Source organism: Oculina patagonica, chromosome 12 (genome assembly GCF_052425735.1).
Source record: "Oculina patagonica isolate OP01 chromosome 12, crgOcupat, whole genome shotgun sequence".
NCBI classification, from domain to species: domain Eukaryota; kingdom Metazoa; phylum Cnidaria; class Anthozoa; order Scleractinia; family Oculinidae; genus Oculina; species Oculina patagonica.
The window spans coordinates 22983187-23010521 of NC_135769.1; the positions used below are offsets into that span (position 1 = coordinate 22983187).

Below are 27335 nucleotides of genomic sequence, written 5' to 3' on the forward strand. Positions count from 1 at the left end.
TCACTGCCACGTACAGAAAAACAGACAAGACATATCTACAGAAGCATGCTTCTGATATCTATTACAGATTATGGGGTGATGAAAACATAGTTATTATTGTTATTAAGGTGGCTCGTAGTAGTTTAGATATGCCTGTCTTTAACATTCTATTGCTGCTACACCTGTAATGTTGAGGTTTAACTTTTAGAACATCCTTGTAAAGGTTTTACTAATAAACAAATTGGAGTCACTGTGATGTCAAAATTCGTTGCCATGGCAACTACAAAAGTGGTCAAAGATACCTTATTTTTGACCATTTGAGGCTAATAAATCTAAAACTAGACGGTAAAAGTTTTTGTTTTTCATATATTTTTGTCTAAAGGGCAAAAGAAACAATCTGACAATTTTTTAAAAAATTCTGTCAGAAATGTCCAGAGCCACCTTAAATTCATGCCAAAATAACGTAGCTCCGAATCCTTTCGACAGATTTCTTTAAAAAAATGCAAAATTGTTTATTTTGTCAGTTGGATAAAAATATGTAAAAAAGAAGAACTTTCACCGAGTAGTTTTTGAGTTATTAGCCTCGAAAGGTCCAAAATAGTGTATATTTACCCTCATATGACGTTGCCATGGAAACAGATTTTGACGTCACTATGACCTCAAATTGTTCATTGATAAATGTTGTTTACGTTTGTGCTAAAAGATTTTCCTTAACATGATTGGTATAGCTGTGATAGAATACCAAAGACGGGCATGTCTAATTCTGACCAAACTATTACGAGCCACCTTAAATAAAACTCAACATGCTATGTACAAAAACCCATTATCTAATGACCCAGTCAAATTTGTGAATTTTAAAAATACTCCAATGGATAAGACCATCTCAAAAACATTATTAAGAAAGACATTTTTGTAAAAAAAAAATTGTTCCAGTGAGATAATATAGCCCGAAAGCCGAAAGGATGAACTTTAATCAAACTATTCCGTTTACGAGTGTAGTTTTCGCGCGCGAGTTGTTATACATTGTAGTAACTCGCTGTCTTCTCATTGTCTAAGAGCCTACAGCTAATTCTGGGAATCCGCGCAACCTACAAATTAGTGAATAATCTGCTTGCAGATTATTCACTAATTTGTAGGTTGCGCGCGCAATGCATGATTTCCAAGAGCAATGTGGCAGGCATCTGGCGCCTGGCGGCAAAGGAAATTCAAGTTCGTCGATTCGCTTTTTCAACCGAGAAATAATTTGATCTAAGTTTAAAAATTGCTGGAAATTAGTCTCAGAAAACACAAAATGAGTAACAAAAAATTAGGAAGGAACTATTCCACGAAATACTTTGAGGACAAGCATTCAGCCGGAATTAGCACAAGTTCTGAAACAGGTGGAAATCGTTTTTCATTATTTTCTTTACCAGAAAAACAATGTATACTAAAACAATTATTAGATTCGGTTTTAGTGATATCCGGAATAATCAAGGTCTCGGTAAGTGTTATTAGCCCCAGCCTTCGGCTTCGGCTGATAACACTTACCTTGACCCTGAAGCTAATAACACTCTGACCGAGACCTTGATTATTCCGGATATCACTAAAACCGAATATAATAATTGTTTTATTATACATTGTTTTTCTGGTAAAGAAAATAATAAAAAAACGATTTTAACCTGTTTCAAAACGTGTGCTCATTCCGGTTTGTCGTCCTGCTTAACTCTGAATCATGGCTTTTTCTTCAAAGTATTTCGTGGAATAGTTCCTTCTCAATTTATGCCAGTCATTTTTTGTTTCTGTAAATTTATCGTCCAGCAATTTTTCAATCTAGGTCAAGTTATTTCTCGGTTGAAGAGGCGAATAGACGAACTATGAATTTCCTTCGCCGCCAGATGCCTGCCACATTGCTCTTGGAAATCATGCATTGCGCGCGCCAAAAACCTATTCACTGATTAGTATATACGAATAGGAATCTGCTAGCATGATTATTTACTTATCTGTAAGAAAAATTTTGTTAATGTTGGCCCAAGCCTGGCCAGCAAAATTAAGACACTATAAAACCCTACACAATATTCTCTCTTCTCCTCTATTTTTTTTTTTATGTCCCTTTACAAAAACCCAGTTTTAAATTTTTTTTGGGGAATAAAAAAGAAAAAATATTTTTATAGAAGGTTAAAAGCGAAAAAAAAACGAAAGCAATCACTCTAGTCAATCACAAAGAACACAGACAATCCAGTAAACCAATCAAAACTCGAAGCAAATACATGTAGCCGACACGAAGCGCGGAAAAACGTGCGCAAGCGAGTCACGATTGGTTTTGGTTTTTCTTCTGATTGGCTGAGAAAGTGGCGCGAGAGTTTTAAACCAATGACTGAGCGTAGTAATGCCAAACCAATGCAAAAGCGAATTACTTTCGACACTCAAGTAAAAACCGCTCTAAAACTAGCAGCTGAACCATTATCAGTTTGCTTCATGTTTCTTGGATCTTTTTTCACCATTTCTGTGTTTTTCATTTCTGGCATGTGGTGTGAACGCTCCATATTTACTGTCACGAATAAAACATTGAACAACTGTTGCAAGCTAAGGCGTGCAACGAAGTCTTCCAACTTTCTTTAATTTGATGCGATTGAAAAGATATTAACATGGCGAGTAAAACCTTTCTGATATTTACAAAGCGAAAACATTTTTGCAAAAAATTTTCTATCTCTTTCATGTCATGAACTTTTTCGCTATTTGCATTTTTTCCCTTCTTTGAACGACCTTGATCCATAAAACTGCCCTCGAATTAAATGTGTCCGCAATTACTACACTATATAAATCGCTTACATTTATTTACTTTTTTCACGCTCTTTTTTTTTTTTTGCAGCCCGGCTCAGACTGCTTGCGTCCTGCTAAAAAAAGAAGGGGTTTATCAACAACGACAACACTGAATGTGGTGAATCGTGGCATAGCATGGCTGGTCCTACGATTAGTATGATGCGCGATTTCTGAGCCAAGACATGTTCCGCAGTATGTCCATGATAGCGTGTCGAATGTGTCTCATTTTCCAGCAGTAAATTGCAGGGTTTACAGATGAATTTAGAAATATGAGAGTCAATGAGAAAAGAAAAACTCTCTTTAGAGGAATACTCGGACCGTTAACTTCAATAGCGGCCAAACAGACCAAGAAAGGCAAATAACAGATCAAAAACACGAGATAAACGTAGAATATACCGACTGCAGATTTAATGAGGCTAGCAAAATTGGCAACTTCACCATTCTCTGCTTCGTCTTGCACTTGCAGGGCATGGATCTGAATCTTGTGGCGTCGTACGGTTAAATAGATTTTGATGTAAATCAGTGTTGTAAGAACGAGACCAACAATTCCAAGAATAAATGTCATGAGTGAATAAATGTTGGGCAGAACCCATAACGCCATTAAAGGAAAAAATACACTAAGCACCCATATTGAGATCACCACAGAAACAACACGCTTGTAAGTCACAAGTTCCTGATATCTGAGATGAAGATGAAGAGCTAAGAACCTGTCTACACTTACAGCCACAACACTAGAGAACGAGGCAAGACAAAATGATGACGAAATGATGACAAAAGCGTATTTGTTGCAGCCAGAATTATTTGGTTGCAACCATTTGACCAAAAGTGAGGTGTAAAATGGTTGAACGAATAAACCAACACCAACATCAGAAACAGCAACACTCAGGAGCAATGTCTTTAAAGTCATTGGCAACGACGAAGTTTTTCTTATCGCATGTATTGTTACGATGTTCAACATAATGGCGGTATAGCAGAGAAAATTGTTGAGCACACAATTAGCTATGTTAGTCGAACGAAGGTGTTCCACTTCGGAGTCTCTGGGGTAACTCTGTAGCAGTAATTCACAAGATGAATTTGTCATTATATTGTCTAAAGTTTCTTCAAGACACTGAGCGTTTTAAACGAAGGTTAGAAATTTCCCTTTTTTCGGCGCGTAGATCAACTAAAGTGATGATCCCCGAAAGTAGAAGGCAGTGATGTTCCTGAGATTGCCCTTCCAGGTGTTTTTGTGATCATATAAAACAAGCTAAAATTTCCGGGGTAAAATTGAATGATTCATGAGGTTTGCTGTCAAATAAGATGAAACTGGTCATTTAAATTTGTATGCGGGTCTTGAATGTTCTAATTACTGATCACAATAAAACCAAGAAGTAAACGTCACTTGTCATTGCGTGAGGCTTATTAACAAACCATTTGTTTGAGTAAACATAAACATCAGAACATCTCTGAATTTTAATTTGCGCCAGGTAGACGGGAAAAAGGAGATATCAGTAAGAATGCTACCGAATAAAGGTCCTTACCTAGATGAAAATAAGTTAGTATGGGCACTGGAAAACTTCCACGTCAAAAAGAAGGAAAACAAAATAAAAACATCTTCAAAATGCCACTTATAAGTAGTATCAAGAATAGATGATCCACCTGCAAACTGCTGTCAGTTTCATGTTCCGTTTGACGTGACGCAGGCTACGAACACTTCATCGCCATGTGTGGGTGATAGTTTTGCCAGCAGAAACGCATTATTCGAAAAGAAAAAAGCTTTATGCGACTTATGATAATAAAGTCACAAACCAAATAGAAAATATATAAAAAAATATCTAAATTCTTTCTTTCTTTGGAAGAATGTATTTTGAAGAGCGCTCAACTCATTTGATCGAGGAGCATAAATAATATTTACTTGACAAGAGGTCAGGCTTCAGTATACATCGTTTTATTGCGACAACGCTGTTTCGTATGGACCTAAATTCTATGTATAATGGTGATACCACCCTTTGTCTAGTGCTAGTGATAATGATCAAAACGTTATGATTTAAATAGAATGAAGGAAACAAATCATAAGCACGATATTCACTTGCAGATTATCAATACAGGCTGCCACGATACTGATGTTGAAAAATCTAGAAATATACTTGTGTGTTTTTTATGCGAACAGCAGGTTGGCCTACTGAAAAGCCGTCAATTTTGTTACTAAACAATGCGCCAATTGATGAATAATTTTGTAAACACTTAACACTAGACAGCGAGGAAAACTAAAGGAAACGATAATTGGAACGGAAAGCCAGGAGAATCTTACTAAGAATCCACAATTTTGTTTTAATTATTTCTTTTCTCGACGTACGCACACGACAAGACATAAATATCTCTTCGATCGGGGGTGGAAGAAGAATTATTGGGACTGACTTATTCATTATTCACTTTTAGATTTTCCGTGTTGTTCTCTAAACTAGTTGTACCTATCGGTAAGTGCCAACGAGCGAAATACTCATGTGTAATATGCGAATAAAGTGCTATTTCTCTGGTGTTCATAAATGACACAGGCTTGATAGCCTGCGTAGCAGGAGCCGTAGTTTCCATCGCGCGTATTCTCGCGATCGCGCACTCTTTTAAACAATAAACACACTAAAAAACGTACACAGATGTCTGCTACGCAGGCTACGTGTTTGACAGATTGATAACTCTTGACAAATCTTTCTTTTCAACGTTAAAATTTCACAAAAGGTAGGCAATAAATGAGGTTTAATCACTGATTTTTAAATACAACAAGCGATGGTTAAAATGTTTCCGTCCACAAAAGTGATAGTTGCATTTCAAGAACTTCTTATAAATCAAGTCCCAAAATCAAAACTGCTAAGATGCGTTTTTAAAAATAATTTTCAGTAATCAGAGACAGTAATGCACGGGTCAGATTTCAGTCTCGCATGGGAAGTGTCATGTTCAGTTACGCAAAACTTGAAAAATTTGAACAGAAAACAAAACTTGAACGGTCAAGGATTATTTGGAGACAAAACTTTTATTCAAGTTAACATTACATTTGCCGTTAGAAGCAAAAAACGCTTGACTTTCTTGTTTGTATGACATGCAGTAATATTAAGCCTGGTTTTCACTAGCGACGCACTGGCAAGCACAAACGCAAGCATAAGTAGTTCGAGTCAAGTGAAAACGAACGTCGACATAAGCACAAGCACATTAGCATAAGAATATTATGTTTACAAGTTAGAAGGCTCCGTTCTCCCTGCAAATATTGTGGCAGAAACTCTCTCTCCTCTACTCGTGTGACGAAGAAAGTGAAAGCGACTAATAAAGGAAAAAAACGAAACATTTGGGATTATAAATATTTTTAAAGAAAGCATTCGTCTCCGTTTTTTCCGCTACTCGAGTCCGCGCTTGGGCCTTTTTTGTTTTTTTTGTCTACACTTCTCCGAACATTCTCGAAAAACGTTTGTCAAAATCAACCGCGGCCTCTGCGACTTTGTTCAAATGCTGGAACGAGTACTTTAATTGGCTATACACGGCTAGACGTAAACAATTTTCTTGTGCTTATGCGATGTTTGTTTTCACACGAACGCAAGCACAAGCGCAAGCACAAGAAAAGGAAAAATTTTGATCTGTGTGCTTGTGCTTGCGCTTGTGCTTTTGCTTGCGTCGATGCCGTTTTCACGATGAAATAAGAGCTGTTATGCTTGTGCTTGTGCTTGCGCTTGTGCTTGCGTCGCTAGTGAAAACCAGGCTTTAGTGAGCGTCGCTTTGTATTGATGTTATTCCTACGCGGAGCGAAAATGCGTGCCAAATAAAATATAAACGGTATTTGTTTGTATTGATGTTATTCCTACGCGGAGCGAAAATGCGTGCCAAATAAAATATAAACGGTATTTGTTTGTATTGATGTTATTCCTACGCGGAGCGAAAATGCGTGCCAAATAAAATATAAACGGTATTTGATTTGGAATAAATCATCGGTCAAAAAATTACTATAAACACAATCAACACTAAAAGGTAGCATTTAACCGACTTCAGCATTCTCATAAGTTAAGAAAACTCTATTTGAAGTCAACAGTCCGCTTTTGATTTTCATGTCTCTCTTCGATCGTAAATCAAAGGACTCCAAAGTAGAAAGATTATTTCATCGCTTTGAAGACCTTGATGTTCATTTTTTCGGCGGTCGAATATTCTGTAGGGGATTCTCTTTCGATTTATAATTTCCTAAAGGTGTATTGATCGGTAAAGGGATAAATTACCACATTGAAAATTTTAACAGCGAGCCGCGTGGACGCCATTTTGGACATTTGCTCTGTAGCAAGGAGTGAGAGACTGAGAACCAGTTGGGAAGAACAATACAACCCAAATATGGGGTTTACTTACACCCAAATATGGTCAAAAAAAAAGTCCCTTACGCAGAACTTAAGATTTTCTCTGCCTATACACTCATACGCACATGGCTCTATGATTCTGCCGCCTCGACAGCCTCGCCTCTTGGCTCGGCTGTCTCGTTGGCAATTAGGGGACCGTTTACTTTTTATGGAGTGATGGCGGTTGTTGGTGGGGCTGGGAGGGGGGGGGGGGGGTTGATAGACAGTGCCTGCAAAATAAAATGGCCCTCCCTTTTCATCAGAAATTTTTACCCTGCCCCGCTACGTGATCCAAAATTTTCTATATGACCCACCCCCCCCCCCAAAAAAAAAAAAAAAAAAAATTATAACAAGTAAAACTTATCAAACTAAATACAGAATATCAGACAAAATTGCAGTTAAAAGTGATAACAAAAATACTGCTACTAGTTATTTGATGGGACGTGATTGTTACTGTGGGTCAGCTTTGCAACCAAATAGTTGGTGGGATCGACTTGATGCTGATCTGTACATGAGAAAGAAGAAGGCCTGGGAAGAAAGCCGTACAAAAACTAGGCAGCCGGCACCTTGCAAACGACTTGTTCACGACGTAGACAAACCGAGAAAAGGACGTCACTGACAGACTAACAATAAACGAATCGAAACTGACCAATTTCTGTCGACAAACTTTACACGAGCCTTGCAACCTATAACATCGGGCAAAACTGACCAATCAGCTTCAAAGGACTAGACTTTTAACATCATACACTGAAAAAACCTATTAACATGACTCTGAAGATGACTTCCGCTCAAGTCGTTGAAACCCCGGACAGAAACAACGGTTCTAGATCTTTTCAAAACTACTCTCACCCAGGTGATCACAATATACGAACTACTGGGTTCAAACCGTTTACTTAATAATCATTATATTATAATATCGTGGCCATGAGCTTCTGATTCTTCAGTCGGCGGAAAAGTGAAATGCTCAGTTGAATTCAACACGAAGTTGATGAAGGTGACTTGACCGAGCGTTAGCCTTTCGTTGGAGCAAAATGAAGGAAAAATTATTATACTACCATCCTCCCTACAATTGTTGTCCTACCACAACACAGCAGTCTCGTTTAAACTGACCCAAATAGTTTTAATACTGTATCCATCGTGTTGTTTTGTTTGTTACGTTAGTGAACCGCGCGCTGTGTTTGTTTGTTACTTTAGTGCACCGCGCACTGTGTTTGTTGGTGTGTTTTTGTTTGTAACGTTAGTGAACCGCGCGCTGTGTTTGTTTGTTACGTTAGGGAACCGCGCGCTGTTTGTTCAGTGTTTGTTTGTTACGTTAGTAACCCGCGCGCTGTGTTTGTTTGTTACGTTAGTAAATCGCGCGCTGTTTGTTTGTTTGTTACGTTAGTGAACCGCACGCTGGTTTGTTTGTTACGTTAGTGAGCCGCGCGCTGTGTTTGTTCAGTGCAATCACATGATCTTTAGTTCAATTTGTCATAAGTAAGGGTGGTTGCTCGAGAAATAACCCCCACGAGTACTTGTTAACAATACACTTGGATAGATTGACTATCAGTTTACAGCGTCAGACTGGTCCCTTAGTTAGGAACTGAGCAATGTCCTTTTTCTTCTGAATATCTTGGGAGAATTTTCGAAAGTATTTCCTGATCTTTCGATTATGTTGGAAAATCGTCGGAAATATTCGTGCGATATAAGTAATCTTCAGGTTGTCTTTGGAAGTCTTTGAGAGTCTTCCTGTCCACAAAGATTTCACAAGAATGGCTCACTACACTCTGAGAACAACAGAACAAACAACAGGAGCAATGCCCCTTGCCTCCAAAACAATAGCAACTGGCGCTATAAAAGACCTTCGTTTGCCTCTTCCCCGAACAAACTGGAGCAAAAACTACATAAACTGAAAGATACCACCACAGCTGAGTATACAGTCAACTCTCGTTATAGCGGACACGCTCGGGACTTCGTTTAGTGTCCGTAATAGCGAGAGTCGGTAATAGCGGGGTGTGAGGAAAAAAATGGCATTAACATAGGTTCAATAGTATGGGTTATGACGAGCTTATCAACAGTCGTGAAACAACTCAGTAGTCGTTAGGTATGGAGAATGACAATGATCGAGGGTTTGAGGGTTTGATCTCTCCAAAGGAGTCGTCTGGAAAAAAAGGGCGCAAGCTGAAGTGAAAAAGCAAAGTCATGTGTACAGCTACTGAAGCAATTGATGCAAAAATAATTATTGCAGAAGACTTCTGAAATGTGTTTCGACAAATAGTATTCAACACACTGCAATTTTCCGTGATAACGTTATGTGAGAAGTTCATGGTGTCCGCTTTATCGAGAGTCAAAACAATAAAATTGTTCTTTTGGTACCACGAAAGTGTCCGTAATTCCGTAATAGCGAGAGTCCGTAATAGCGGGAGTCATTTCCAGTCAAACCTCTATAACTTTCGCCGGGGATCTGAATTTTGTCTGTAATATCGAGCGTCCGTAATAGCGGGGTGTCCGCAAGGCGAGAGTTGACTGTACATAGTAAACTTTTAAGGATAACAAGCAAACAAACCGAAGTTAGTTTGTTAAACAGGAACTTGTACCATTTTATTTTTCTTTTCTGACTTAGCACATTCTTCTCAGTTCAGTTCTAAAATCCAAGCAGGGCTTTCAACAATTGCCAGTTAAAAGTACATGCATGAAGTTGCCTATAAAGGGGGGAGGTTTTTAACTTCTGAAATCGGTCTTGTTGAAAGCTCTCTTCGTGACTACATGTGCATGTTAATGTCTACAATGTACAGGCTGTGGTACTCTATAGTACAACGCTTTTTATATAGTCAATCATCTGATGGTCTCTGGTGTGGCATTCTCAGAGTCAACATCAACACCGTGAAGCTAAGAGACAAACAAAAACAAAAACACCAGTTTGTTAGCAAACAAAGATAATCACTGGTCTTGGTGTAACAAACAAAATTTTGTGGGTTTGGTTTTAATATACAGAAATGAATTGAGATATATACATTTGCATCCCTTGCAACGAGGTTTTCCAAGCAATGATGACAGGAAAATTGGTATACAACTAATAAAATAGGTGAGATTTTAGTCACTCCTTGAACCTCCGAGGAAAAGGACACTTGGCTTGAGAAACTGCGGAGTTTGAGAAATAGGGGGTGAAATTGTCGTTTTCAACTGGGGGAAAGGAAACGACTTTTGGTTTGAGTTTTCAGGAGGTTTAAAGAAATTGAGGGTTTAAGAAGTCAGGATTCTACTGTTACTCATTCAAACTTGCTTGTTCATTTTATAAATTATATCACACAACTCGAGAATAAAAATTGCATGCTAGCACTTTCAGAGTTTACATGAAGTGATCTCTATTACTTACTGCAGAAGCTATATTTATCCACTGCATGGCTTTGACAACAGCATCATTATTTGAGGGTGGAGTTTCTAAGTTCCAGTACGTGAGCTGTGAGAACTTGTGAGTGGGTTTCATCATCCGGTCCTGAAAGATAAGGACAAAATCATCACAAATAGATAACCCTACCTTTAATTGTGAGGCACAGTGCCCAGTAGTTAACACCATAGGCTGAGTTGTTCAAAGGTTGGATAACGCTATCCACCAGATGCACTGTAAATCACTATCCAGTGGATAAGTACTGACAAAAAATACTGGATTGCGATTTATCTGGTGGATACGTATATCCAACCTTTGAACAACTTGGACTCTGGATCAAGCTGTCCAGGTTCAGTCCCACGCCAGAGTCACTGTCTCATAGTGCCTCTCTCCACCCAGGTGTATGAAGGGTACTGGCAAACCTATGCTGGGTGGTAACCCTGCAATGCACAAGAATTCCATCCAGGGATAAGAAATACTCCTAGTTGCTTAATGCTGGGATAAACTCTAGCAAGGTGGGCTTCTAGGTTTACAAGCCGAGGTACAACATCTTTTTAGGAAATATTTTTTGGATCTGTAGACACCACCCCAACCTTGAGAACATAATTATTTAGAAAAGTTAGCTGTTGTCCCACAAGTTATTAACACTGGGTTATTATAACCCAGTCTTTTTAAAACTGATCTATAGACTTAGTTCTCACCTCTTCATCAGTAAAGGGTCTCTTTTCCTCTTTCATCACATACCCAGTGTACCCCGCTGGTAGATTAACAACACAACCATTGAGACCACGTCCTCTGAAAGATGCACTCAGTGCTAAGAAATAAACACAACTATATAATGTTAATGAGCACATTAAAAAAGGTTTACATGTAGCATACATGTACGCGAATTCTCACAGAACCATCACAGCTATCAAAGCTCTTATCAACAATCACCTCTGGAATTCAAAAAAGTCGTCATAACTAGAGTTGGTTGATTATAAGAATGAGCTTTCATACACTCTTATAAGCTCTCATAAGTAACCACACACACTGAAGCAATAGAGGCTAGTCGCTTACCAGAGCTTTTAGCATACAGTTCTCTGCCTCAGCCTCAGAGTAACAAACATTATCAGGCAACGTTATATTACGGTAAATGTGATCAAGTATTGTATACTTTTATAAAGTTAGATTAATACAAATCAGAATCTTTGAGTGGTCACTTGCTTAGTTCCTTGCCCCCGGGTGGGGGATAGGGCCAGTGAGTGGTCACTCAAGAGCTTAAAAACAAAGAAAAATACCAGTTCCCAGTAACATCTTTCATCAAGTTCATGTCTTGTTATTTGCAAAGGTAAAGCATTGTCTGTGGTTTTCCCTGGGGGTATAGGAATCTTATAAAGCCAAGTTTCCCCCAAATTCCCCTGAAATCATTCAATATCAGCCAATATAAGTGTAGAAATTTGTAATTGTATCTATCCTTTTGTGGCTGGGGGGGGGGGGTGGTAGTTGGAGACACATACAGGAAACCAGTAGATTCAATTCGTACTTGGGAGAGTGTGCATATATGCTATCCTTTAAACTTCTTACAGTCTATAATTTTCCCCTACTCATGAGGAGAGATGGGGAAAGGGGGAGGAGAATGCATTGTGCATTCAAAATCCCCCTGTACTGTTTTATTTTTTCAGTTCCTACTGGTTTAACTGTTTTCATGTAATGCTACACGTATAATTTATACAACTTATCTACAGATGCTAGCACTTAATTTTATTTGTCATAGTTCATGTAATTGGACTGAGTGGAGTACATTTCAGGGAGTAACTGGGCGAGAAATTTCAAAATCGGATTGAAATTATGAACATGTTAATTGTATGATGTTTGTAAGATTAATCCTATTAATATCAAATTTCAAGGTTAGGAAAGTCTTTTGGAATCTCTTCTCAGGGCCTCTTCATAAGAACCTGGAAAACAGGCTATCTTGTTTACCGGGACAAATTTTGTTGTCTCTTCATATGGGAAATTTCAGCGTGATTGACCAAGATGAAATTCAAGAGACAAAACCAAAATAGCGACACAGTTAGTTACATAGTTCGCAACTATCGTAGCTTGATCGACACGTGCAACTTTACTAATCGAACAATTTGCGTACTTCTAAAGTGGAAACTCAAACAAGGCAAAATTTTGCCTTTTTGACAGCCCAGTTGCGAAAGCGAAGCTCTTTTCTCAAAAAAGGTTCATTTTGGTAACCAGGCTGGAGCATTCATATGGAAAAATTATCATCCTGGTTACAAAAATATTGGTTTCTACAACCGAGAACTCGGTAACCGGGGTTGGCCTGCCTTCTCATATGAACACAACAAAATTTCTACAAAGGATATAAGAGTGAGGCTAGTTCTTGGTAACTGGGCTAGCCTGGTCAACCAGGCTCATATTAAGAGGCCCTCAGTGAAAAAAAAAAAAAAAAATCTAAATTCATGTGATTGACACAAAGATGGTATAGGTGTCCAATTACAGGTATCCGATTACAAAAAGTTGCAATCAGACAGCTATGTATTGGACAACCATGTGATCCTGCACTTATTACTATAGGAACATGCAGAACCAGTCAAAATAAAAAAAAAATAAAACTTGTTATAGATGTGATGGGTGCCTACCACTTAGCCAAATGGTAAGCACCCATGGTATAAAGCACCCAATTTATACTTGTGTTGGAGTCTATGTTTTGATTGACAGGTTTTTAAAATCAAGACATTAAGTGATCAACACTAGAGTTTGTCATAGTACCTTTCTCGCCGTTTTGCACTCCTGAATTCGTCGCCTCTTCTCGCACAGATGTATCAAAATAAGATGATACTGGGGCCTCGCCGTCATGATCAATCTCACATGCCATCAGATGAACCCGGCTAGACTCTGGGCAGCTTGAAACGGCGGCTTGAGAAATCCTGACGCTACCGGACTCCATGGTTCAACCACAGTAAAAGTATGAAAGGATTTCTACACTAGCACAGGTTTTCAATCTTGAAATAATTAAACCCAGAAAACAGCCACCTTTGAAAGTCAAAGAAATCAACGAAGGTTGAAACGAAAATCTACGAAATCGATCCACGAAATCTACAACTAAACGCAAATGCGCGGGAAATGGGCTACCTGCAACGGCGATCTTCAGCGGGTTACCAAGTCAGAGCATGCGTTTGTTTACAACCGTTTTCAAAATGGCGGACCTTCCGGCTGTAATTTGACGTTGAAGAATTTGGCGATTTTGATGGGATGAGGAAGGTACAAAATGCGAAATGAGCATAAATAGAAGCGATCAACATTGGTATTAATGATTCTTGGATATTTAGTTTGGATTTTGTATCGTTTGCAGGGTGGTGATACGTTCCCTGGAGCAGGGTCTAGCCGCAGGTCAGCCGTTGGACGCGCTGGTATTTAAAAACTCATTTGCTGTGTTGTCTATAACTTGTGAGCTTTTAAAGTATATAATCTATTAATATTTAAGTACTTGTATCTGGTCAGGTAGGGTTGTCTTTCGGAACAGAATCTGTAATGGCGTAAGCCACTGTACTGGATCGGGTCTTAGCAATTTTGGACAGACAACTGCAATGATTAAACCATAACTGCAGTTGATTAAGTTGTGGGCCCAAGTATTTGATCAAGTTTGTAGCGAAAATGTAGTTAGTACACTGCCACCTATTTACATGTCATTGAATAAGAATTGCCTCTATTGTGATACTTGTTCTTAAAAGTGTTGCGATACCGTATTTATTCGGCTATAAGCCGACCCCGGCTATAAGCCGAGACCCTAAACTTTCGGTTTTCAGAACCAGTTCGAGTCTGACAAAAAATAAACCCAAAACACTCGGCTATAAGCCGAGACCCAGTTTTTCCTTCAACCACATGTATGCAATTGAAAAAACAACAAAAGAAATTACTAATAATAGATGAATTTATTTAGAACCGTACATACGCGTGACAAAAAATTCACCTGAGTTTAGAATCCCATCTCAAACAATCACCATTCTTCTGAAGAATTAAGTGGTTATCGATCATCATACCAAAAGCTACTAGTTTTCAAACAACTAAACCTTCTGATGAAAGTTGTTGCTGAGGTAGAGACTGTTCAAAACAACTGCAAAATCGCCAGAGAATACGGGATGAATACTGTTCAGTTCGTTGCAAAATATTTCGCAAGTCGCCAGCAAGCAGATCAAGCTGATGAACTTTAGATGTTGTCAACACGAAACGCCGTGCTGTTGCCGGTATTTGTCGAGTATTCTGAATCCAATCAAACTCTTCTGAAGTGGTTTCTTTTAGCAGAGAAGTCGTGGTATTAAAAGTTTGTAGTTTTGAACAAAAATATTACATCCAGCCAGCCGCTTTCTGATGATAGATCGTGTTACAATGTTTGCCAAGCGCGTGGGAACAGCAGCTTCTGATTGGTCAGTTTCTGACGTCGCCAAAGCAAGTCAAAACAATCGATTCTTTCTTTCTTCTCTTGAAGTGTCACGTTAGCGGTGATTATAATAATAATAATAAATAATTTACTTATATTGCGCAATTATCAATTTAAAAAATTTTCAAAAAAAAAACTAAAAATTTAAAATTGAAATTCACAAGCTAAAAAAGTTTAAAATGTATATGACTATAAAAAGAAATGTACAATTAAAAAGCTTTTAAAAATAAAAAGGTCTTGATGGCTTTCTTGAAACTTTGCATAGATGACATGTTTCTTATTTCACTGAATAAAACTTTTAAAAAGCTGAAGGAAAAGAAACAGTCTCAGGCAGAAATTTACTTGTGGAAGAGATTGCGAGGAAATTGTTTAATACATGCGAGATTTCGAACAATCTCGACCGTTCAAAAGACGATCACGTACGCCGACAAAATAATATTCCCGAGCCGATGGACGACCGCAGTTCCAGCCTACTAGGGAAATTGCGACGAAAAGACGGATAAAAACTTCATTCTTAACGTTTTTTCACTAAACCAAATGGCTTTTTAGGAGCCGCCACTTAAATAAAAGGTAATGAACAAGAATTAATTACATATGCTTGTTAATTTTCTTTATCGATGATCGCTCGGCTTATAGATGAATAATTTATTCAAATTCAACTCTTTTCTAGTACCATGGAATTTTTTTTCGGCGGAAATACTCGGCTATAAGCCGAACCCCCAATTCGGTTTAGTTTTCACCAGTTTTCTGAAAGATTTGGTGAAAAAATCGCTCGGCTTATAGCCGAATAAATACGGTACATGAAAATGAGGTAGACCAAAGTGGTAGTGTATTTTGGCAGTTGCTCCATAATTTTACTGTGCTGTTAACCTTATGATCCACCAGTCCCACTAAGCTGTATGTGTTTACAAAACTAATGTAACAAGTCTTAAAAAATTATACTTGGGAAATTTGCATTATGTCACAGTAAAACACTGCTAAGGTTTATCTTTATTATTTTTTTTTTCATTTATAACTCGTAGTACTTAGGGTTTCATTCACAGACTCAAATGTTAAAGCTATATAACATTAACATGACTGATATTTCATTACATGGTGGAGAGAAAAGAGTTAAGTCTGTAATATTAACAATACAATATACCTAATCTGAAGATCATTTCAGAAGTTGTGCCATTATATTTTCAGCTTCAAGCCGAGCAGCATTAGATCAGGATTTAGATTCCATTCTGGGTGGTGGTAATGACGGTAAGCTTTGACTTCTACATGTACATACATGTACAACATATGTTCTACCCTGGTTTAAATTATTTTAATGTTGCATTTGTTCCTAGCCTGCAAGCAGGTTCTCCATCGAGCCATTGATAAAGTACACTGTAAAGACCAAATTTTGGATAACCTGCCAATCAGGCTGCATAAATTCACTTGTCCATGCCGTTTGAATCCAGGCATACTGTAAATGCAGCCAGCATTGATTGAGTCTCATTTTAAATTTTAGAATCTTCATTTGAAGAGTTTAAGTAAGAAACGAAGAAATCAAAACTCCATTAATCTGAATCACAACTTTAATATTGGTCTGAACTCCATTTTGATTTAATTAATTCTGCATTAATTGTTGTAAACAAATTACCAAGTTCACATGCTATTTTTATTGTTTAGATGACATCTTTGGAGCAAGTTCTCAGCAACAAACAAAGGCAAAGGGCCGTTCAGCAAAATCGGTAGGTTTTCATTAAGGCAGAAAACAAAATGTATGTTAAATGTAATTGTGCCTGCACTGCAGTAGGTAGTAGGTAATTTTAGTGTTTTTTTATACAATGTCCTGGTAGATTTTTTATTTTTTTATTTCTTCATCTTCTGTTTTTAAGGCTCCTGCCAAGAAAGGATCTCTAACTTCAGGGTATGATTGTGTAAATATTAAATAAAAGTTCATGATTATTGTACAAACTGAACTTCTCATGTACAGTGTACAGTAGATGAAAACCCATTTGCAACCTCACCAAGTTGGTTACTAACAAGGGGAATTGAGTCACATCTCAAAAGTTTCATTTATGATCATTAATAATTTTCATTTGTGATAATTCAGAACTTGAGAAGTTTTTTTATCTTAAAATCAACAATCAAGTGAGGTTATCTGCAAAATACCTTTGAAGTTGAATTCCAGAGTTTTTATCCCTGCAGTACATAGAGGGTGAAGGATGTACATGTATGTATGTTCATCCGCAGTATGAGGAATACACTTCAGAGAGTTTTCAAGCCTCCATTCCCAGTCATCCTGCCTTTAGTATTGTCCTTTTTTCACTGACTTGTGCTTACAGCTGGGCCTGTTTTTTTTTTTTTTTTCATCCACCTGCACTTACATGACTGTGTAGGTTGAGTAACAAAATCACACAACCTTGTCAGTGAGGCATAACCCACACAGTGGTCAAACCCTGCGCGTGTGTGCAGTTCTTTTGCAATTCTGCAAAAAATTTTCCATACAAGTTTTAAATTTTCCGAAAGCTTTCACTTTAATGCCGAAAGTTAATACCGTCACTGGAAAGTTAAGGCTTATATGCAGCTTATGGATGGGAAATTTGATAATTGATCTCCACTGAGTTTCCCAGCTTGTAATTTTCTTTCACCCTACTGTTTCTATAACAATTTCTTACAAAAGTTTTCACACTAGTCAAATTCTTAGAAAAGTTTGAGGCGGCAAAGACCGGACGTGACGTCATTTTTTGTGTTTGACTGCTGTGAAGGCATGACCTCAGACCTATCCCCCCCCAGAAGGGCAGCAAACTGTCTCTTGTTGCACCCTTCACATTTTACACTCTATGTAGCTTTGGACATACCTAGAGACCTACTGTAGTCTCTGCTACTCCAGGGGAATAAGCCTTCCCCACCAGTAAAATTTTGAATGGCTAAGTAACAGGGTTTCATTTACAGTGAGTTTTTAATTTCTGATAGTGCTACAGATGAAGATTTCTACAGCAGTTTGGCACAGATGGCAGGGGATGGTTTTGATGATGATGATGATGATGATGCTGATGAGGTGACCTTTCATGAACTTCACAATTTTCCTTTCATTACTTATTATTCTTAACTATTAATATTATTACATAGCTGGATTTCACTTGTAACGGAGTCAGAGTCGTGATCGGAGTGATGAGAGTGATCACTTAAGACCTAGTAAAAATTGAAAATCAGAGAAGTACCGTATGTGGAATCGGAGTTGGAAGATTCAGAACCATTTTCTTTCAATAATTTCCACTTACGGCTCCGCCACTTATGATCCACCGAAAACTAGATTAATTTTTTTATTTAATAGAGTTGTAAGCAGAGGTGGAAAAACGAACTAATCACAATGCTTATTCTCACGGCCTTCAAATGCTTTCTGGTTGCAACTCTGATCTGACAATCTAGGTTAAATTACACCATGAGCAACAGTCATGTGTATCTAACAGGTAAAAATTTGAAAAATCTGAACATCTGAAGATTTTTTTGCACCAGCATTCTTACTTGATATTTTATATTATTTTATTAAATAAATAATATTATCAACCTTTAATAATTTGTGTGTTCCATTTGGTGAATTGCAGTCACTCTCTGAAGTAGATGCCAAAAAAATGGCTGATAGCCTAGCTGTGAGTATTCAAAACTTTTTCAGCAAAATTCTGTTGATTGTGTATCTATTGAGTAAACACTGTACATGTTCAGTCTTAAGGTAAAAATATTGAAACCCAGTCATGGCCAAAGTATTATGAACAACCTTATCAGTTCCCATGGCTCATACAATCTTGAAAAGGCCTTGAATCTGCCAGTCCTTTTAAGAAGTCTGGACAACTTTCATTTGTTGCTAAGTCTGATGCTTTGAGAAAGGCAGCCAGAGATAAAAATCTTAAACTAGAAGACATTGAGAAAGTTCGATGTTGAAAGACTGCCAACTGAAGGATACATGTATTACTAAATAATGATTGTTGAACTTGTCCATGAATAGTATACTAAAGTGGGTATTGCCTGCAACATTGATTAGTATTCAAAAAATTTTTTTAGGCAGACTGTTAAATGTCTTGACAAGTGTTCTCGAAGTCCCTGAAGTCCTTGAGGCTACGTTTACACGGACACGGTTATCAATCGACACGGTTTTATGACCTCGAAACCGCATCGAAAACGACACGGTTTCGAAGTGTTTACACGGAGCCTATTTAACGATTTTCCGACTGTTTTCGAATGTGATTGTATAAGCAAGCGCTGCTTTCTATGCTTGTTTCACCATGTTTACCCTTCGCAAGCCAGCCAGTTCGTGCCAAAATACATGGCCGTTTTCAAATCGATGCGGTTTCGCCGTTTTTGACTGTCTACACGACAACGAAACCGTATCGTTTTGAAAACGCTCCACTTTTGACAGCGTTTTCAAAACGACCTGGTTACAGTAGTGGTCTCGATCGGTGCCGTGTAAACGAAAGGCGTAACCGCATCGCTTTCGATTCGGTTACAAATGAAACCATGTCCGTGTAAACGTAGCCTGAATTTTATCTGCCCCAAAACTGTGCGAACCATAGTTCCACAAACATGTGAAGGAATATCCCCACCATTGAGTAAACTCTATGAAATGTGTGAATCTCTTGCCAGTGATTTGATTCAAACTTTTCTCTCCAGGGTCTGGATGATTTGGAGTCAGATCTGTTTGGAGGATCCCTTGGAAAGAAAACAACACCAAGCAAACCTTCTAAGCCTGCAAAGACTGCGTCAGAACAGAAGAAGACAAGCACTGATAGTCAACTACCCCCTACTGCACACTCCACAAAGCCAAAGACAGCTTCTGCATCTTCTGCAAAAGGTATGTCACTTTCAGCATCATGAGACAGCTCTTGCAAGATCTCACATGAATTGGCTCAGTACCCACCTTAAAGAGAACACTATGCAAGAGGAAACAACAGACCAACAATGCCCCTAGCCCCCAAAACAATAACAACTGCTATACTAGAGGACCAGTAAAATTACAAGCTTACAAGATCTGCAACACTACTGCACTTCCAGCTGATATAATAGTAATTAGATTATATTTTCACAGCTGACCTGCTTATGCTTTCAAATAATGTTGTAAATCTTTTGAAACAAATGCATACAGGGTGTACCTTAGGAAGGTTGCAGATCATTGCCAAACGTAATTTTTGAGCGAACCTTTGTTCCCCTTTTTTGTCCAATGCATTTTTATCAAACCCACACTGTAAATAATGTTTTGATTTACCTTACCAATATGAAATTTTACATTTTGTGATTTTAACTCTACATGTATCAGATCTCAAAGATTTGAGTGTGTGGTTCTATACATTACAGACACAAAACCAGATACTGATGTTGCTGCCAAACCAAAGGAGGCACAAAAACCAAGAAAAAAGTTTGATTTTGGAGGTGTGTGATAATTTCTTGTGGAGTACCCTACATGGTGATGATGTAGTTTTTATCAATGACTAGGATTATGAATTAAATTTTGGGAGCAACATGAAGTGACAATTGTCAGGGTGCCCTGTCAATTTGCCAGTACCCATTTATCCTGTTGCCTGGGTGGAGATAAGGAGACAAGGAGTAGTCAATCATTTTTCTCAGAGTGAATCAAATGGGGATCATGGGAGCTTGCAAGAAAATTATACAACACCCAAGAAATATCCCGGTTGCACATCATTTCCCTGTCAGTTGTGTGAAGTGTGTCCTCACTTGCTTGCTCACTTGACTGACCATGGGAAAAATGAGGGACTCTTGTATTCTAGGAAAGAGGTGAAACTATTATGGCTATCTTGATTCAGTTTCGCTTGGAAATACGTTTTTGGTTGCACCCAGTCAAGTTGTTTTGCTGTAATTACATGTATAGATCATTTTTAAAGAAAAATACTTTCCAGTTAAGTACACGACGAAGTTATAGCCATGAAGACGTAAAAACTATAAACATGTAAAGACAAACGTGCCGCCACCGATTCACGCGCGAAATTTTATCCTGCTTTGGGAATGTCAGTGAAGTCTCACTTGACAGTTGAACAAATGCAACAGAAAGCGAAAATTTCGTACTTGCAGTGCACTCGCGAGAAACGAGACTCGTCTCGCGAGACGTGTCTCGTTTCTCTCGAGACGAGTCTCATCTCTCGCGAGACGCATCTCGTTTCTCGCGAGACGCGTCTCGTTTCTCGCGAGACGGTGGTAACTTACATTTGAGCGGTACTGTACTCCGGGGGTCTGTCAGTGAAATTTAAAACACAGTGACCCCAGACAGTAGCACTTGAACCATTCAATCTAGAGTCCAACATACTAACTGTAAGGGCATGGCTGCAAATAATTTTTTCACTTGAAAGGAAATACATGTATGTCGGCTACTAAGACACCATCTTGGTCGGACAAAACAAAATTTTTGTCGGACATCACCAAAAACAAAAGGTTGAATTTTATTTCCTTAAAATTACCTAATAATCACTTTCCTAGCCATCTCTTTGCCCTTCTGTTACTTATTATTATTTATTGTTGCCGTAAAAAGATTTACTATCAAAAATTTGTCCGGATTTCATGTCCAACCACGCTTGGGATTTCGTCAGACATGAGCAAATTTTGGCCGGCCAATGTTCGGTAATCAACTGTTATTTGCAGCCCTGTAAGGGGGTTATGCCATCTCCCATTATAAAAGCTTACAGGGCTAATGGTAAATTTTGATATTTGTATGTCAACATTAATCTTACAGAATTTGATGAAGATGATCCCTTGGCTGGTCTTTTATCTGATGAAGATGATGATATCGATCTCAAACCAAAACCTAAACCTAAAAAGACCACAACTCCAAGGAAAACTGGCTCATCAGGGATACCCAAGCAAGGTGTGTGACTGATCTAGCTGATTAATGTGTGGCATAAATCGGATACGACAGTGGAATCCCGTTTTCTCAAACTTCCAAGATGAAATGAAAATTGGTTGAGAAATCGAGAGTTTGAGAAATTGGGTTCTCAAACTCATAAATAGTTCATTAAAACAAAGAAAATCAGAACTAGGATGGTTGTTTGGGTATCTGATCTTAATTAGCATAGATAATCAATTAACAATTTGATTTCTCTGTTTTCTTCATAGTTTTAGTTTTGATTGAGAAGATGTATCAAACACCAAAGAGAGTGTTTCATCACATTTCCAGACCCTTTGAAGTTTGTCAAAATACTCCACTGCATGTCATATTTTCAACTCTCTTCTCAGTGTCTGAAAATGTGATAGAACACTGGTATTACGTTACGTTGCAGTGTTTGACAAAATTAACTATGACCGAGTGAAGCAACCCCAAGGAAAACGACTTTCTGTTAAAGTTAACAGGACGTTTCAAAAAAATTGAGTGGTGAATAAATTGGGATTCTATTGTACTTTCTAACAATCTGTTGTGTGTGGCTTAACATTTTAAGACTCAACTGAAGAAAGGCCAAAGTCCTCAAGAGGCCGTCGACCAGCTGACCCAGAACCTGCAAGTTTGCCATCACCTCCTGCCACACCAGAACATCAACCAGCTATCAGTGGGGACAAAAGCGCAAGTGGAACTGTATCCCCCCCTCCTGGATCTCCAGCAGCAACACCAGACATTACGGGGGGAGATGTGGGATCTTCTCAGGCTACCCCTCAAGAAAAAGGACGAGGTAAGTCTGCTGGTAACTAATACAATACTAACATTTTGTGTATTAGATTGATCAATGAAGTGGCATGAACGTACAGTTAGACCTTGATTTAACGAAGTGCCAAGGGACTGGGGAAATTTGTTCGTTATATCAAGGGTTCGTTATATCGAAAACCTCGATGTAACGAATTTGTTTGACATCCACGTAGATTTGACATATGTTTTTGAAGTTGTTCTCCTGTTACTCGATTAAAGTATTTTCATCCTTGTTGGTCTGTCCTACATTCATCTTTCGTCGCGTGTTACATTTTACGTTTTGGCTTCCGGATTGTGTTCGTTATAACGAGGATTTCGTTGTATCAAGGTTCGTTTTATCGAGGTACTGTTCCATACATGTTACTGTAACTTTGTCGGGCTGAATAATATTGTTCGTTTTACTGAGTACTTTGTTGTATAGAGGTTCGTTAAATCAAGGTTCCACTGTAATTATTTTCATTGTTGGTTTTAGCGAGGAAAGCGAAGCCAAGCAAGGAAGAGATCAATTTCGATTCAGATGAAGATTTACCTGGTCTAGATGACTCTGTAGAAAAGACACCAAGGGACTCACCCACCCCTCCCCCAAGATCAAAGGCAGAGCGTACCAGCAGAATGAAAGCTCAGGAGTCCTCTGGGGATATTTTTGGTGAAGATGATGATCTGCCTGGCACAGGTATGTAATATTTCTACCTTGGAATGACATCCTACCTTAGTGTAAATGTACATGTAATCAATCATTGTCAGCAATCATTTTAACTTGGAATGACATTCTACCCTATACAGTACACCTCCTCTCCTCCCCCAAGTTATAAACCTTTTTTCAACTGAACTGTATTCTTGTAAGGTTTTTTTATTGTGTATTATTAAGGAGGCTCGATGTAGTTTTTTTAGCCGAAGGGTGGTTGTTTTGAAAATTAAAATTATCTAGGAAGCCAATGTTCGATTTTTGCCAAAATACACCATAGTGATCAAATATGACCAAATTTTAATTTTTTACCCGTCACTTAGTCACAAAGGTTACCATAGCAACGATTGACGTTTTCTTTTGTTCTCAAACAAGCTTGATTTTCTCGAAATCTAGATTGACTCTTGGTGTTTATTTTTTGATATGTTAAAGTTTAGTAGATTGACTAACTGTTGACGAAATTTTAGAAAAATCTGTAAGAGCGTTTTCAAGTAAATCAAGAATGAAATTTTCAGTAAAACACCGTTTTACTATAAAATAGGCGCCTTAAAATTGTTTCGTATTATTTGAACACAGTTACTCTCACTGAAATATAAATACTTACACCATCAAAGACCATTAACTAAAAGTGAAAGACATTTTGCTTTAATTTGTTAAAATATATCGACTGCCGATTGTAGGAAACTATAAGAAAATACCAAAAACTTCATTCTTGATTTACTCTAAAACGCTCTTACAGATTTTCCTAAAATTTTGTGTACAGGTAGTCAATCTACTATACTTGAACATATAAAAAAATGAATACCAAGAGTCAATCTAGATTTCGAGAAAATCAAGCTTGTTTGAGAACGAAAGAAAACGTCAATGGTTGCTATGGTAACCTTTGTGACAAAGTGACGGGTAAAAAATTAAAATTTGGTCATATTTGATCATTATGGTGTATTTTGGCAAAAATTGAAGATTGGCTTCCTAGAAAATTTTAATTTTCAAAACAACCACCCTTCGGCTAAAAAAACTACATCGAGCCTTCTTAATAAAGTAAAAAAAAAATGTATTTTGTACTTTACAGAAACCAGAAGTGACAGTCCCACAAGAAATTCTTCTCGGTTTAGCGAACTCTTAGGTAAAAAAGAGAAAGACGAACCTAAGAAACAAGTTCCCAAATCACTGGACGACTTCATGGCTAACATCAGCGGAAAATCACCTGCAGCAAGTACAACAAGCAAGAAAGGTATGCAAGCATATTGCAATAGAGAAAGTTAGAGTGCAGGACTCTTGTTTCTCATCGCTTGCCTATTGATACGGTAAAACCCTGCCTTGTAGTTGACTGCAGTCAAACTGAAACGTCTCAGGCACTTTTACAAACACACGAGATTAACTTTGAAAACTGTTTACAATAGCCAAACAGCTTTGAATCCTCCATATCGCAACCTGTTTCAATCATCTTCAATTTTTCCCGTCGTACCTTCTTTTGTATTTGCTGTGTTATTGAAATGTTTCTTCACCTGACTGTTTTAAGTGGGTTTTTTTATATTTCACTCAACTTGGTGTCTATTTCGTTAGTGTCTAAAAACTCCGTGACACAGTTTTAGTTCCTTTAAAGGGGCATTCTCACGGGGATTTTTTCTGCTTTTCAGTGAAAAGTAACAAAATTGGCGAAGTACTCGCGCTTTACAATAAAAAAAGATAAAAATTTATGATAAGATCTATTTACAATTTTATTGATACTACAGTAACTATTACAGATATGATATTGATACTACTATATTGGCTATATTGATACTACTATTAAAGATAAAAAAAGGGGAAATGCACGAAATGCACCTGGAACATCAAGAAGATATAAAGTAAATTGTTGTCGAAGGAAGAGAGGAGCCGTTATTAGTTTCTAACTGTTTTTCCAGGCCTCAAGGACTGGACAGAACTTGAAAAAGTCAGCCTTACGTTTCCAAGTTGAGATCTAAAGTTCTCGATGGCATTACAATAATATCACTTGTTTATAGCTTTAGTGCACTGGCATAGTAATTTCTAACAAAACTGTGCCACTATTTGTAGGTTTGCATACGTCTTTAGGGTCTTGAATTTTTGAAATAAAGCTCGTAACTGTGTTCCTTTAACTTGCAACCAAACACTTTTATTTCACACTGGTATTGCAATATCTTCCTAACATGGGAAGCACAGAAAAACGCAACTGATCCAGGTTTTTCCTGTAATACCTGCTGTGACTTTAACATAATGAATGTTTTTGTCTTGCAGTTTCCAGTCCGACATCAGAGGAGTCGTTTCAGTTTGGTGGCTACATGCCGTCCGCAGCCGCGAGCAGCCAATCACGCGGCCGAGGAGGTCTGGCCCGACCAGACACAGCTCCCAGCTCCACAAAGCGTTCAGTGAGGTTTTCAGATGATCTGGGACTTGGTGACGAATTGTTCGGAAGTGAGCGACCCTCCACGGCTCCGGGTGAAAGATCAGGCCGAAGGCAACCAAAGAGAGAAGAAAAGGATGAAAATATCAATGGATCGTATTTAGCGGATGATAATAAAAAACCATCAGAAGGGAACAAGCCAACTAGAAGGGAAGAAAGAAGTAATGGTAGGAAGCTGTCAAAATTCTAAACGATTCAATGGGCCAGTATAAAAATTCTGTCTGTTGCGTCCTTAGAAACATTTTGTGTCTTAATCTTAGGGCAGTATAGTTGGAAATTTGATCGTAAAAGTAAGGTGTCCTTTGGGCGAATTTTTGTTTACTATATTTGCCTCATTAACATAAGCGCTTCAGTGCCTGATAGAGCTACAAAAAATCAACTAATCTGTTCCTAGAAATTTGAACCCATCGTATTGAAAAGTTTTTGTGTGACGCGGGTGTTAAAACTCAAAATTGTACAAAGAATGTATGGGCGCATAAGCGCTTTTGCCACCCATCAATTTTACAGCTTTTGAAACGCAATATCTCCTTCAATTTTACACGCAAAGAGCAAAAATTTCGCCGATTACTAAGTCACTTAGGGCCTGTTTATATGGAGTAGAGTTGTCCCTGGTAGGAGGGTTACCCTTTCCCCCGAGCTATCTTTTACTGAGCGTTTATATGAGAAAGTTGTCCCTGTTGACCGAGCCAAAACTTGGCCCTGTCGGTTCAAAAGACTGGCGATAGTTATTTTGAAAAATCTATTATGACGGCCATTTCTAAAATCAGGAACGCTGACACATTGACGAAGACCATTTTGGACAAATTTACCGCCGACTTCGATGTTGTTTTGGCCGATTGCAGCATTTGCGCATGCACCGTATGTGTCAAAAAAAAAAAAAAAGTATGTGTCAACTTGTCCCTGGTAGGCGAGGCAAAAATAACAAAACTGTTTATATGGAAAAAAGGTGGCTCGCTCCCCAGGGTTACCCTACCTTCAAAGCGAGTGACCCTCCTCCCAGGGTCACCCTGCCCGCCGAGCCAACTTTGCAATTTCTCATATAAACAGTTCGCAGCTATTTATAAAGAAACGTATGAAAAGCTCTCTCGCCTGGAGTGGCTCGGTATGGAGGGTAATCCTCCTACCAGGGACAACTCTCCTCCATATAAACAGGCCCTTAGTTTCAAGCTCGATTGATTTTTGTTTAACTTCTGAAATGTTGATAAAAGTGGCACGAGTTTTTTAAACCAGTCACTTAGCACAGTAGTGCAAAACAAAAGCAAACGCGAATTGCTTTCGACACTCAAGTAAAATTGCTCTATTTACCACAAAACGATAACACATGTAGGTGGGTTTGGTTTTGGCTTTAAGGTCGACAATCCTTAGGAAATTGCTTTACTAATCATGCTTTACAATGTTCTTTTACCTTCAGAGGAAGTCAAAGCTGAACAAACTAAGAATCCACAAGCTGATAAACCAAAAGTTGACAAGGCACCGGCTACACAAGGTACAGTGTCATTTGTAACTATGAAAAAAAATGTCAATGTTAAATGAATTGTATTTAGAGTGTTCAGTTTTCAATTGAGTGTCGTAAAACCAAACCCAAAGTAATAAAGCGGGCCTATCACAAAGGACACAGACAATCCAGTGAACCAATCAAAACTCGAAACAAATACATGTAGCT

General features: G+C 38.2%; 4 protein-coding genes across 4 annotated transcripts in view; 1 reads left to right on the top strand and 3 right to left on the bottom strand.

Moving 5' to 3' along the window:
- LOC144632334 (uncharacterized) overlaps positions 1–27335 on the bottom strand; it is a 229078-nt gene that overhangs the window by 52929 nt on the left and 148814 nt on the right. The window lies entirely within an intron of this gene.
- Positions 2930–3859, bottom strand: LOC144634011 (adenosine receptor A2b-like). Its single transcript, XM_078492941.1, has one exon. The coding sequence runs from the start codon at positions 3857–3859 to the stop codon at positions 2930–2932; it is 930 nt and encodes a 309-aa protein (XP_078349067.1).
- Positions 9672–13573, bottom strand: LOC144632339 (ribonuclease H2 subunit C-like). Its single transcript, XM_078490969.1, has 4 exons — positions 13249–13573; positions 11190–11302; positions 10477–10596; positions 9672–9989 (listed from the first exon to the last, which is right to left on the bottom strand). The coding sequence occupies exons 1-4, from the start codon at positions 13424–13426 to the stop codon at positions 9936–9938; spliced, it is 465 nt and encodes a 154-aa protein (XP_078347095.1). The 5' UTR covers positions 13427–13573; the 3' UTR covers positions 9672–9935.
- Positions 13652–27335, top strand: part of LOC144632248 (uncharacterized) — a 66338-nt gene continuing 52654 nt past the window's right edge. The window contains 15 exon segments of the mRNA XM_078490840.1: positions 13652–13740; positions 13832–13889; positions 16103–16162; positions 16574–16635; positions 16783–16814; positions 17864–17948; positions 18496–18540; positions 19556–19736; positions 20237–20311; positions 21624–21755; positions 22324–22551; positions 23038–23238; positions 24320–24481; positions 25507–25839; positions 27084–27158. Coding sequence (XP_078346966.1) covers positions 13732–13740; positions 13832–13889; positions 16103–16162; positions 16574–16635; positions 16783–16814; positions 17864–17948; positions 18496–18540; positions 19556–19736; positions 20237–20311; positions 21624–21755; positions 22324–22551; positions 23038–23238; positions 24320–24481; positions 25507–25839; positions 27084–27158 — 1738 coding nt within the window. The 5' untranslated portion in view covers positions 13652–13731.

What these genes read in the sequence shown, in the direction of transcription:
- LOC144632339 (XM_078490969.1), bottom strand. Translation starts at nt 13,426, where the DNA reads ATGGAGTCCGGTAGCGTCAGGATTTCTCAAGCCGCCGTTTCAAGCTGC. An exon ending in AGTGCAAAACGGCGAGAAAG is followed by an intron (nt 11,303 to 13,248) that starts GTACTATGACAA and finishes TTTATTTCTTAG; the next exon opens with CACTGAGTGCATCTTTCAGA. An exon ending in GGATAAATATAGCTTCTGCA is followed by an intron (nt 9,990 to 10,476) that starts GTAAGTAATAGA and finishes TTTGTCTCTTAG; the next exon opens with CTTCACGGTGTTGATGTTGA.
- LOC144634011 (XM_078492941.1), bottom strand. Translation starts at nt 3,859, where the DNA reads ATGACAAATTCATCTTGTGAATTACTGCTACAGAGTTACCCCAGAGAC.